We start from the raw sequence: 13500 nt of genomic DNA on the forward strand, positions 1-13500 counted from the left end.
TGAAATTAGTGAGAGATTGGTCACCAGTACCACATGGGATAACCCACTTAACATGATATTCAGGAAAGTGATAACATGCTAATATAGTGCATCTCAACAAGTATGGTTAAAGAGGAGTGTTCAAGAATCCAAGCACATGATGTAATTCAACAATACATAGAGAAGTGAAAATAATTCCCGTTGAAGGAAATTATCAAGTTCAATTGTAGTCAAGAACGGCCAAGTTTAAAAACGTTAAGAACAAGAAGCCAAATACAATATCCACATAACTATGTAATGTGTGCTGCACATATACTTATCTGACTCCCCTGGTGTCTAGGTCCATGCTAGTGTTAATCTATGCTTGTCTGTGTTGATGTCCATCAATCTAGTCTGATTCTGCATATCTGACCATGCCTGAGCACATAATGCTGGTATTTTGCATATATGCATGTTTTTATGTGTAACATGGTACTATGTTATTCGAGGCTATTGATCAGATAAGACAATATGCTGAAAAATGGCACCATACATCCATGAACAATAAACTGTAAAAGATAGAAATAAACTTACAAGGAAATGGTATGCTCATGGACTAGAGGAGCTCAATTAAGGGGAAAAAAAATAATTAAAGATTAGAAATTTCTGTTCTAATAGATATGAGCCCGAGCCATGGCAAGTAAAAACAGCAGTGGCAATCTTCAAACAGGTGGTCCATCTCCATGGCAACTCTCAAAGTAATTTGAAGAGCAGAGCAACTTACTGATGTCACTCATCTCTATCAGGTATCCTTTCGTCCATGAAATATTCTGCCAGGATAAGAAAAAGAAAACAGCCCATGAAGTGGCGAGCTAGGAATGGTAGAAGAGAAAGGAATGTCATTTGCAGCCACTGCACACTGCACATGCCAATGTGGAACATGTGTGCAAGATCCAGGTCATTCTTTAGATGGGCCCCATGGTCAAGGCTTCTCACCCAAAAATCCGATTGGACAGTTGTGAAAAGGATAACCAACATCCACGTCCAAAACATGTGCTGGTTTTTGTCATTGAACATTCCAAAACATGTGCTGATCACTTGATGAATGGGCGAACATGATACTAATTCGGGCAGGAAACATTCACCAGGCAAGGTGAAGGTCACAGATCTTGCATGTGCGCATGTCCACACGTGTGGGACAGGTGTTTGGCACAAGCAAATGCATGACTGTAAATAGCATTCCTCAATAATTTCTAAAGAAACAAAAAGCATTCTTCAATAGAATATGAAAGAGCCAAATCTATACTTGTTATGTGAGATCTTTACACCCCAAAATCATGCACTCCATTGATGCTTTGGAATTTATACAGCAAGACTCATAGATTGGAGGAATCCCAGCTATCATAAACCGCCTTGATGATCTTCTCATGTAATACAGCTCCAGAGCAAGCAATTATACCTCGATCAAGTCCTTCAAGGTATATACCTTTAGAGAAGTCCAATGGGCGCCCACCGGCATCTGTGACCACACCGCCAGCCTCTTGTATGATGAGAACACCAGCAGCGTGATCCCATATCTTCTCTTTGTATCCAGCCCTAGCAAACTTCATAAATATCTCTGCATCCCCACGAGCAATTGCAGCATATTTCACCATGCTGTAAACTCGCAGCGGTTGGTTTCTGTCATTGGAGTGCAACAGGAGAAGATTCATTATGATACACAACACAATAAAAAAAAATGTTAAGCATGCTTTCTCATTTTGAACTGCTTGCTAGTAACACACAAGAAAATATACTTTTTTGACGCTTTAAAGATTATTAGATTGTGTGATGCTGTGACGGTTCAGTTTCCTAATGGCCATTCAAGTGTTCAGATGACAAATGCTACATCTACAGTAGTGGAGTGAGAAGCCCTATGGCTACCCAAGAGAGTAGCCACCTGAGTGCTACTCTCTCCATGTGTGCCGATGTAGAAGAGACAGTTGTCCCACACATAGTACATGCCTTAGTCTTGATCTCGGGCCTGTTTGGTTAACCATAAGTTATGTCTAAATAGCCTTATTCGGAGAATAACACTGTCCATGGCTTGTCAACCATCTCTGGGCATCAATTCCAATAAAATTGGAGATGGGGCTTATCTAGAAAGCAGTCTCTTATCTGCATACTGCAATCTCTATATATAGTAGAAAAACACTTAATCAGCTACATTACAAATAAAGTACACCAAAGGACTACAATCAACTGTGCTACCACTCCACATATGCCAATGTCCCACATGTGCCAACTGTCCATCTTCAAATGCCCCAACTCTACCACCATAAATCTTCAGGTGCCCCACATGGGCCATGTGTAACTATCAATCTATAGGCACCCTCATGTCCATGTGTGCCAATGTGCAAATGTTTACATGTGCCACATGTGCTTGTCCATCGATCCCTATTCCAAAGTGTTTAGCAAACAGCGGTTAGGACAACAAAGTAGCCTATCCTTAAGAGCATATCTAGACAGGTCTTAGCTGGACAGAGGCGTTCAAAATAGCTTATCCAAGCATAACTTTGATGGTAACCAAATGGGCCCCTAGTCATCAGGCGGGCTATACATGTGCTTTGAATGTACCTTTGATCAATTTTTTAAACATTCATTTAGTCATACAAGTGTGGCCCACATGATAACCAGACAACTGGACTTTTCAGACAATGGCACATGCAGTGGAGCCCACCAGATGAATGACCCAGATCTCCTGCAAACATGCCACATTGGAACTTGTGAAGCGAGTAAGATTTGGATGGGTACCATGGTCTGCCGTGACAGCTGTTATGTAACGGTAACAGTAGCAACCGGTACACATTACAAGGTCGAGACGGCTGTTATGGAAAAAATGACCTGTAGCAGCCATTACGGCCCTGTAATGGTCCATTACAGGGCTGATAAAGGTAATCTTCCGGGGAAAAAAAAAGGAGGTTGTAACGGCTGTTACGGCCCGTATTGTAACAGTAATGGTGGTGGCCACTTCAGCAACCATTATCGTTACTGAATACCTTGACGACTACTTATGGTAGTAGCCATCACATTTCTCCCTTCGAGCATAAGCATTTTGCAATTCAAATCAATTTTCAAGAACCCGCTACAAAAAGTTTCCTAGTCCATGGGCTGAAGTACCACGTTGATTTTTTTCTTTTTCAAATAAATTACCAAATCAAAATTTTAAAAGTTGAAATAATACGAACAGAGGTGATGAATAGATGCACCTTAGTCCCACACTATGAGCCAATCCTGCTGTGAAGGAGTGGCTTGAATTGGCTTTTTCGACTGGTTCACAAAATGTTGCCAATGCCGGATCATCGATTGATGATACCCGAATTGCCCTTGCCGAATTTGGCCAAATAAGTTGCATGCCGTCATGGACCAAGGGTTGCATCCAAGCTTCGCCAGTGCCTTTCCGTGCATACATTACACATCCTTTCTGCCAAGAATCAGATGTTGGAGGTGACAACTTAGACATGAACCGATAATACCGATGGTGGTAGTTGAGCCACTCCTTCTTCATCGGATAGTTCGGGCACCCGAGGACTCCAAGGACAACTTCTCCTTCATCTATCATGGCAAGAGCTATTGCATACTGATCCCCACGTACAAATCCTAAAGTGCCATCGACAGGGTCAAGTACCCAGTATCTTCCTTTTGGACCACCATTTGAGTTGCACCTGCCAATGGCTTCTAGAATCTCTGGAGTTCCTAGTGCTTTCTTCGGACTCGTCAATCCATACTTGGGTGCCTCTGCTAGACACTCATTCACAGTATTAACCACAGATTCCAATAAGCCCACTGCGTCAGTCTTGGAGAGCGCCTCGACATCTTCTTCGGCAACAATTGATATGTTTCTACTTCCAAAGCGTTCTGACAGCACCCAGCTCACAGTTGCTTGGACACTCCAATCTATTCACGTAATGAACATGAGAATTAGATAAACTTACTGTGCATGAGAGAGACAAATGGAATAAGAAGTCCAGGAGATAGTCTAGCAGACTGGGAGCAAGTAATCGAAACTTCTGTTTGAGAAACCAAACAATGAATACATAAATAAAGAAAACCGCATTACAATAGAAAGATGTTCAGCAGTAATCTCTCCATGAGTATTTCTCAGCCATTATTTTTTTTTTTTTTTTTTTTTTTTTTTTTTTTTGATGTTAGTATGGATGTATCTGAATAATAGCACTTTTCCTGTGTATTTTAATGTCTGACACGCCAAATCCATGTTCCACACAAATGTTCAAGTCCATGTCCAAGTCATGCCGGAATCATTACTTCATATCATTACTTGTGAGCTTCGGTACTTTTCTATTCTCTCCTAATATCACTTCATAGCTTCATTTTTTTAATTCATTCCTTCCAGTATTTAGTTCCCAAGAATATTTATCAACCTCTTGCTGTGCTTATTTGCCAACTGTTGAATGCTCAACAGTCATCATGGGGAGAAGAATATAGATTTCATAAAAATCCTCAAGGACCTTGGCAATATGAAAGTTCTTTTATTTTTTTTGGTGATACATAATGTGAATAGACTTATTGAATGTTCCCATTGACATGCATTCAGCATGAATTGAACCTAGGAATTTGCCAATTTTGAGTAGGGCGCTTTAACCATTCAGCCATGGATCCTTAATAAGGATCAGGGTACGTCATGAATAACCAAATTCCAATTTAAATCTTTAGGAGGAATCAATGGAATGACATCAATTCAAATCCTGGATCTTAGGATTGAGACAGATAAAGAATTCCCACTATTTCTTAGATTCATGGACCAAATGCAATTCAGTGGGATCTTTCACTCGCATTATTTTCCACCAAGAACATTTTATGAAACTCTTTGACCCCTGGATTTGAAGCATCCTACTTTCACAGGGTTAAACAAGAAGGTTGAGTGGATACTAAGGTCGTTGGGAAGTCACCATAGCAGCCGATAATCAGGTTTTTCAAAACCAATAATGGACGATAAATTGGATGATAGGACCAATACAACTGATATATCATCCATTTGTCCCATTATGGCAGATATTGAACGTTGTCTAGAACTTTTTTTTTTAATAGGTAAGCTGGGCTCAAACTCAAGATCTCAATGTTGAAATGCACCCTGTCTACCATTGCGCTATGGGCTTGAAGCCTTGAACCCATGGCTAGACCTTCTAACACTGAAAGAAATCCTTGCATTCCATATGGATCAGTCTCATGAATTATCGAAAAAATTTGGTGAATAGCCAGATTATCCATTCATCTATTGTGAACTGGTAAGGCATCTAACCACCACCTGCTATGAACCTAATATATTTTAGGTCATGGGACTGATAAAAACCTCCTCCATATGTTGGTTGAAAGATGAGAAATACCATGCACCTGACACTTGAAAGAGAGTCTAATGTCTTCAAAGGCTCCATCGATGCAGCCACTCAGGTGCAGATTAGAATTTCATCCTTCATACAAAAGTTTACCATGGTGCTTTCATTGAGATGAGGAAAAGCAATTATTTGAAGGATGAGAGGCAGAAAACGACTTGTAAACCGGCCCCAAAAAATTGGGGCAAGGCTATGATGATGGCAATGCCAATGATGATGTCAATCACAGAGAAACAAACCACAAGATTTTACAAGAAAATGTTACAACATGCATCCCTAGGAATCCCTATACCAAAATCATTGACATCTTCGTTCTTCAAAGAGATACATCAGCTGGAAAAATCTCCAAAGTTTTCAGGCAAGTTGGGAATAACCCAAACCAACTCACAATCTTATTTAATTAACCAACAAACAATATTATGACCTTTCCTCAACCAATCATGGCATCATGTTGAAGGAGCTCAATTCAAAATGATTGATAACTTGTAAGAGCTTCAATTATGACCTTTGGATTCTCCAATCTCAAGATCACCAATTACAGTACCTTCACATTTCTTATACAATTGTAAATCAATCAAGTTACTTCCAACAGGATGTAGTTATTTAGTTATTTCTTAGTAGGTAACATAAATATGGTGATGCTAATGGATCTATTTTATGAGCTAATTTTTTTATGCTGAAGATTGAGTTTGCTGAATAACAAGGAACACTCTAGGAACAAGAATCCTGAAAGAGGCTAAGTATCCCATTAATGAAACAATCTGCTTCCATGACTCTCTCTCTCTCTCTCTCTCTCTCTCTCTCTCTCTCTCTCTCTCTCTCTCTCTCTCTCTCTCTCTCTCTCTCTCTCTCTCTCTCTCTCTCTCTCTCTCTCTCTCTCTCTCTCTCTCTCTCTCTCTCTCTCTCTCTCTGTCTCTCTCTCTCTCTCTCTCTCTCTCTCTCTCTCTCTCTCTCTCTCTCTCTCTCTCTCTCTCTCTCTCTCTCTCTCTCTCTCTCTCTCTCTCTCTCTCTCTCTCTCTCTCTCTCTCTCTCTCTCTCTCTCTCTCTCTCTCTCTCTCTCTCTCTCTCTCTCTCTCTCTCTCTCTCTCTCATTTCAAGTGGAACAAAACTGGTACATAAGCGGCAAATGAGTCTGGATCTCCCTACAGTAAGGGCATGCTCTCTCTCTCTCTCTCTCTCTAAATCAATCATTTCAAGTGGAACAAAACTAGTACATAAGCGGCAAATGAGTCTGGATCTCCCTACAGTAAGGGCATGCCTTAACCAACTCAATTGACGAGTGGTAGGCACTTCCACAAATAATATTTTCAGGTCAGTGTATGGTGTGTTGTAACCAATGTTTTAAATATCGTTATCACGTAATGTATCGCACCGTTGGGATACGGATAAATATCGGTTATTGCATGGGATATATTGGTTGTATCGTATAATGTATCGTTGTTGTTGGGAAACATGGGAACATTGGGAAATTGGTCGAATTTTTCAATGAAACTTTAGTAATTGTTGAAAAAGACATCAATACACACTTAGAAATCAAAACATTACCAAAAAAAAAGTGCACATAATAAGGGTTTCCTTTGTATGGGGTCCTAATATATGTGCTTTCCAACTGAACCGATGCAAATATATTCAAAGTCTACTCATATAATTTATAAACGTAAGAAGACATGTATGGAAACATAAGCAATACATTCAATAACAAAAGAAGAATCACTAGATCAGGTTACATACATGTTTAATTTTGTGTTTTGATACAAAGATTGCAACTGATTTTTGAGAAATTAAGAAATTTTTATTTTTCTCAATTTTCCGTAACTTGACCCATCTCTCCAAAATCTCAAAATTGAAGTTCCAAATCCATAAATTTTCATAGAAGACATAAAGAATCATAGATTTGTTACCATTCGACTCTAGTTTAACATGATTTACAATAAAAACATTGATCGAAAATTGAAAATGCTCACTAGATCGAATAGGAGGGATATATCAGCACTACCTATGTGTTTCGTATCGCACAGGTGGGATATAAGATATATCGTGGGATATATCAGCTGATATTGTCGATATTTAAAACATTGGTCGTAACGACCGTTACGTAAAGGTAATGGCAGCAACCGTTACACGTTACAGGGTCATAAAGGTCGTAACGGCCGTCACGGAAAAAAATGACCCGTAAAGGCCGTTACAGCCCCGTAACGGCTCGTACGCCACCCGTAAAGGCCGTAACGGCCCATAACAGGGCCGATATAGGTTTTTTGGGGTTTGTTTTGTTTAGAGAGAGAGAGAGAGAGACTGCAACGGCCGTTATGGGGCTGTAACTGCTGTTACAACCCATATTGTAAAGCTAACAGTGGTAACCGTTACGGCAGCAATTACCGTTACAGAATACCTTGGGTCAGTCTTGTAGCTCGATTGATACCATTCACTCTTAAGTTATAGACAGAAAGTAGGCATAGAGTTCAAAATGACAAGTGATATGGAGTTCAAGTCATGGAGGTGATGTTTAGTCTTTATCTACCCAAATATGAGTATTAGACCATTCAACTCAGGAACTCCTATTTTGTGAAGGGTATTCGTATCATAGATCTAAAGCTCTAGGTAGCCCTTCTCTTCCATACAAATAAATTCCCCCATAAGAATCACTTCAAAGACAAGAAGAAAGGAGAATCAAACATACAAGAAAAAGGCTGTTATTGAGCTAGAAATCCAAAACGTTTATGAAACTCTTTAAGAAATCCCAGCAAATCTTGACAGCGCATTACTTGCTTATCAATTTGTCCCTTCCAAAGCGTGTATATCTCAGGCCGGCAGATACTCGACAGTGTGTTACTCGCCCATGAATTTGTTGATTCTTGCCAATGGGTTGGTGGGCAAGGAATTCTTTGCAAACTAGATTTGGAGAAAGCTTAATATTACATTGACCAAGATTTTCTCTATTACATGATAACTCATTTGAGTTTTGGTTCTAGATGGAGAAGTTAGATGATGACATGCGTGATGTGTCCAAGGTATCCCATATCAGTAACGATGGTCGTAATGGTCACCACCTTTACTGATACGGGTATTAGTTATAACGGTCGATACAAGGGCGCAATGACCGTTACAACTCCCGTAACATTCATGTCATTGTCCGAAAATTTCCAGAAAAATATCTAGAAAATTCATAATAATGTAAATGTTCTAAATATGTATTCGTTTTTTTTTTTTTTTTTTTTTTTGAACATGTTATTGGTAGCGTAGCGGTCCACTCTTTGGTGAGAGTGTTGCATCGAGCTGTCTGTTGAATTTATGAACATGGTTATGTTTCTAATGTTTATACATCACAATCGAGCATTAGTACTAGAAATTGAAAATAAAAAAGGCATAAATGCCACTTTTGAATTTTTTGAAAAAAATGGCCCTCGAAGCTTCTATTTGCTCAAATTGCTTTAATTTACAGTTTTAATCATAAAATTTAAAAAAAAAAAAAAAATCTATAGTAAGAGTGATCGAAATCGGTTGTAGAATGATCTAGAAGAGTTTTTGGAATAATAGAAGTTAAAAAAATGAGGGTAAATGAATTTAAATAGGAAAAAAAAGGTGGTTGTTTTTGCCTCCGTAAGGACTGATACGGTCTTAAAAAACCAACTACCCCGTGTCACAACCATATCGCACAACAGTTACAGCCGTTACTTATACATATCGGCCTTTTATGGTCATATTGTAAGGATATGGAACACCTTGCATCCATCTCCTTAGCCAAATCTTGCATGCAACTCCTTAGCCAAATTCTCGGTGATGACTGACAACTCACCCTTTGGCTATTTTAAATCCTCTAAGGGTCTCCGGCAAGGGGATCCCCCCTCTCTATTCCTCTTTCTCATTATCTTTGAGCTTTGAGACACTTGTTGGTTTAGGTCTATTTCATGGTTTCCCGGTCCTTAATTTCCGCAAAAAGTCACTCATATGCAGTTTGCATATGACACTTTGATCTTTTGTGAGGCCAAAGATTCTATGGTTGATAATCTGAGCAAAACCATCTAGCAATTTGAGGTTGTGTTTGGGCTTAAGGTCAATTTGGCTAAATCTGATCTCCTAGGTGTCCATATTTGCTCCTCTGAGTTGGGTCATTTTGCCTCTTTGCTCAGGTGTCGGGTAGGTTCCTTCCCATCTTCTTACTTGTGCTTGCCTCTTTGTATAGGGAAACCAATTAAACACCTTTGGGATGTAGTCATTGAGAGGATGAGGAGAAAGCTCTCTCCTTCAAAAAGTAAGCTTCTTTCTTTGGGAGGGAGAATTACTCTCATCAAAGTATCTTTATCAAATCTTCCCTTGTATTTTATGTATTTGTTTCATTGTCTGAAATCATTTATTGACAGAATCAATAAACTTAGGAGGGATTTCTTGTAGCATGGTGAGGGAACTTTTGGTAAATTCCGTTTGTTAAATTGGAAAGAATTTTGCTCCCCTTATTTTGCTAGAGGAGCCAGGATCAAGAGATTGGATGAAATCAATTCGGCCTTGCCGAGTAAATGGACTAGGAGATTTTAGGAAGGAAGAAGATAGCTTCTGGAGGTCTATCATTGCAGCTGAATAAGGTACAATTGCCAAGAGATGGTGGATCAAGGAATCATACCTTCATTGTGAGTCTCATATTTCAAAGGCTATTGCCAAGGCAACTACGTTCGTTCATAAAGGGGGTAGGCTTTCAACCTTGGAGATGGTTTGCGTATTAGATTTTGGAAGGACTATTAGTGTGGCAAGGTCCCATTTTTTGAGTCTTTTCCCCCCCTTACGACCATTTCTACCATCTTGGAAATCTTAGTCACTGAATGTTCTGATAAGAGGAATCAAGAGTGTGGATCCTTCCTTGCCTGCATGGCCTTCGAGATGAGGACATGGATCAACTGGTCTCCCTCCTATCTTGCATGTAGGGGAATACACCGGTTTTGGGGAGAGTGGACTCTTTGGTTTGGAACCACCATCCGTCAAGAAATTTCTCAGTGAAATGCCTTTATTCCAAAATCTCCCGATCATCTAACTTAAGGAATGATTGTCATGAAGGTAAGGTGTTCGAAATTGGTTATGTAACGTAACAGTAGCAGTCATAACTGTTACGCTTTACGGGTTTGAAATGACCATTATAGAAAAAACAAGCTGTAAAGGCCCTCTAACAGTCCGTAATGGTCCATAACGGGCCCGTAACGGCCTTGTAACGGACCGTAATGGCCCTTTAACATTTTTTTCAAAAAATTTAAAAAAGAAAAGAAAAAAAGGGAGTAACGGCCGTTACAGCCGGTATCATAATGGTAACAATGTTGGCCGTTACGGCCACTGTTACCGTTTTGGAACACCTTGCATACGGGCCAATGTGATTTTTGGGTGCTCCTTCAAAAGTGGCCGCCTTCGCTTGGTTAACATGGAAGAATCGTATTCCGAACATTGATAACCTAGGTAAGAGATTGATGATTCTCCCCAACGTCTACCGACTTTGTTACAAGGATGCGGAGTCAATGGACCACATCTTCATTCCTTGCTCCTTTGCTACAGAGGTCTGGAGCAGCGTTCTTCAGTCATTCAACACCCTCTAGGTTATGTTGGGTCCCATTGATGCTTTGTTTTGTTTGTAGCTTGAATTTAGAGGGAAGAGCAGTAAGAAATCTAAGTGGAGTCTGTTGCTATTAGCAATCCTTTGGACTATCTAGTAGGAAAGAAACGATTGATGCCTCGATAATAAGAGTGGTTCCTCTTCTAGGGTTTTTGGAAAGGTGAATTCTTTTGTGAGAGAGTGGCTGCCTTGATTTTTCTGGGTTTAGGAGCTGTGAGGCTGTTGTATTTCTAGTTTTCTGTTTGCCTTTTCTTTTCTGTTTTTCCTTTTCTTTTATGCTTTGGCATTTGGTCATTAATAAATTCCATATTCTTTCAAAAAAGCAAAAAAAAATCCCTGCAAACCTAGGAGTGAAGCAACTCACTCAAATCATTTCAAACACCAAACAAGAGCTCCTGGCATCAATTAACAAATAAAAGCACACCAAGCAAAAGCAGAGAGAGAGAGAGAGAGAGAGAGAGAGAGAGAGAGAGAGAGAGAGAGAGAGAGAGAGATCAAATGCAAAAAACTAAAGTTCTTGCAAACTCCATCAATTATGGCCTCACAAGATATATCCCCAGCACACTGCATAACCCCACTAAGATGCCACGCTCATCTAAAAACCTCAAGTCCAAACAGCTCTCCTCATGCAAATCATTTTAATATTTGTCCCAACTCCCGACATCAATCGACAAACTCAAAACACTCAATAAAAGAAAGGAAGAACAAAAGAACTAATCATCTTGGAACCCCGACAAGAAATCAACCCACAGTCAACTAACATATTCCAGATATACTGATTGAGCTGAGGCTGCATTTAGATGCATAAGAGAATTGAATTGCGAGCGTTCAATTTAATCAAGAGGAATGGGAAAGTTAATTGCTGCTCATGGTATTCATATTGGGAAATGACCCTCAAATTGTAGTTGTCCCTATCATGTCTAACTTGAAAGTAATATAAGGATTCAAAAACCCATCCTAAATAAGAATGCCAAGGAAACTACAATCTGGTTATTTCCACTTTATTTGACAGATGGTTGCAATCCAATTGGATAATGCAACCAAAGACAACCCAAATAAAAGAGAGACTAAAAAGATAGAAGACCTTAAATTCAGAATGTAGAAATGGAAAACATGACTCAATTTGCTTGTCCCGAGCAACCAAAAGAATTATCCCATATCAAAAACCAAACAAACCCAACATGAAACAACATTTCTAAAACAAGCCCACCGAAGAAATCAGATTCAGAACCAACAACCAAAACAGATGGCTTTTGACATTAACCCTCACTCAAACCGTCCCATCCCCGCAAACCCAGCATAAAAACACCAAGCACAAACCAAACAGCATTATACCCACTCAAAACAATGCTAAATTCCCAAACAAAACACAACCCAACACCAATCACCAATTCCAAAAAAGACCCACAAAAGAAAATCAGATTGCAAAGCCAACAAAAACCAAACACAGCCAAAGCAAGTTCCAAACAAACACAATTCCTCCCTCAAAACACCTCCATCCCCAAAACAAAAACCAACCCAACATCAACCAACATGTTCAAAACACACCCACTAAATCAAAAACAATTCAAAACCCAATAAAACACCCAAACACAATTAAAACAAAAACAACCCCAACAACAGAAAAGTACCAAAATTCCAATAAAAAAAGAAAAAGAAAAAGAAAATTACCAGCAACAGTGACAGGAGAATTATCGTCCTTCGATTTGACCTGATCATTGCTGCTCTCCTCAACCAGCCTCTCTTGAACCCTCTGACAAATTGAGCATGCCATCTGAACGACTCTGACAGCAACATCCAACTCCTCTACATATCTCTCTACATCTGACAATTCAGATCCATTAACCTCAGACTCCATCTGGAGGTTATTATGGTGAGACTCAAGAACAGTTGAGGATTCTGACAGACCCGAGAGTTTCCCTTTCAATGTAGGATTCTTCTTCTTCCTTGAAAGGGAGAAATTTCCCACATTTTTCGACCACTCGATGGGATTCTTTTCAGGACTTCTTCTTCGCATACATTGAGGGAGTTTGGTTCCTGTGGTTGTACCCGTTGCACTACAAAATCCATGCATTGAGGGTTGGGCTATTTCTATTTGTAGATTTTTATTTATTTTTATTTTTGCCCTTTTTCAAAGGGTTTGGGAGACTTTTAAGAAGGAGAAATTTCCAAATGGGTTTCGTGGGAAAGTGTAAATATTTGAAGGGGTAGAACTACAAGGGTGGTCCTGACGTGTGTGGATGTGAATAGTGTCCTCGTGTGCTAATTTGGGTAAGTGTAATATATGATTAGGTGATCTGAACCGTTGTGATGATGGGTCAGTCCGTAGATGGGGTATTCTGCCAAAATAGACTTATTTGAACGATACTAATATTGTGATTATTGATCTATATATATAGATGGTTGAGAAAAGAATACGGCAATGATCGAGGAGAAAAGCTAGATATGGTATGAGTGGGTGGAAGATTTCGGGGATCATTAATTCAACCATCTGGATGATTTAAAGATGGGCCCTACTTACACGAACTGGGCACATCAGGACACTGTGTCCGTGGTTTGATGCTT

At 39.5% G+C, this 13500-nt stretch overlaps 1 protein-coding gene across 3 annotated transcripts; it reads right to left on the reverse strand.

The window, feature by feature from the left end:
* Positions 1–165: 165 nt before the first annotated feature.
* On the reverse strand, positions 166–13095 carry LOC131232111 (PAP-specific phosphatase HAL2-like). 3 transcript variants are annotated; one of them, XR_009164816.1, is made up of 5 exons: positions 12607–13094; positions 3207–3894; positions 1265–1638; positions 448–788; positions 166–308 (listed from the first exon to the last, which is right to left on the reverse strand). XR_009164816.1 is itself a non-coding variant. In XM_058228450.1 (3 exons), the coding sequence occupies exons 1-3, from the start codon at positions 13007–13009 to the stop codon at positions 1335–1337; spliced, it is 1395 nt and encodes a 464-aa protein (XP_058084433.1). In that variant the 5' UTR covers positions 13010–13095; the 3' UTR covers positions 1240–1334. The 3 variants fall into 3 exon arrangements, 1 of the variants encoding a protein (XP_058084433.1); XR_009164773.1 differs by having other exon boundaries at positions 166–788; XM_058228450.1 differs by lacking the exons at positions 166–308; positions 448–788 and having other exon boundaries at positions 1240–1638; positions 12607–13095.
* Positions 13096–13500: the final 405 nt, after the last annotated feature.

Source organism: Magnolia sinica, chromosome 1, assembly GCF_029962835.1.
Source record: "Magnolia sinica isolate HGM2019 chromosome 1, MsV1, whole genome shotgun sequence".
NCBI lineage: Eukaryota > Viridiplantae > Streptophyta > Magnoliopsida > Magnoliales > Magnoliaceae > Magnolia > Magnolia sinica.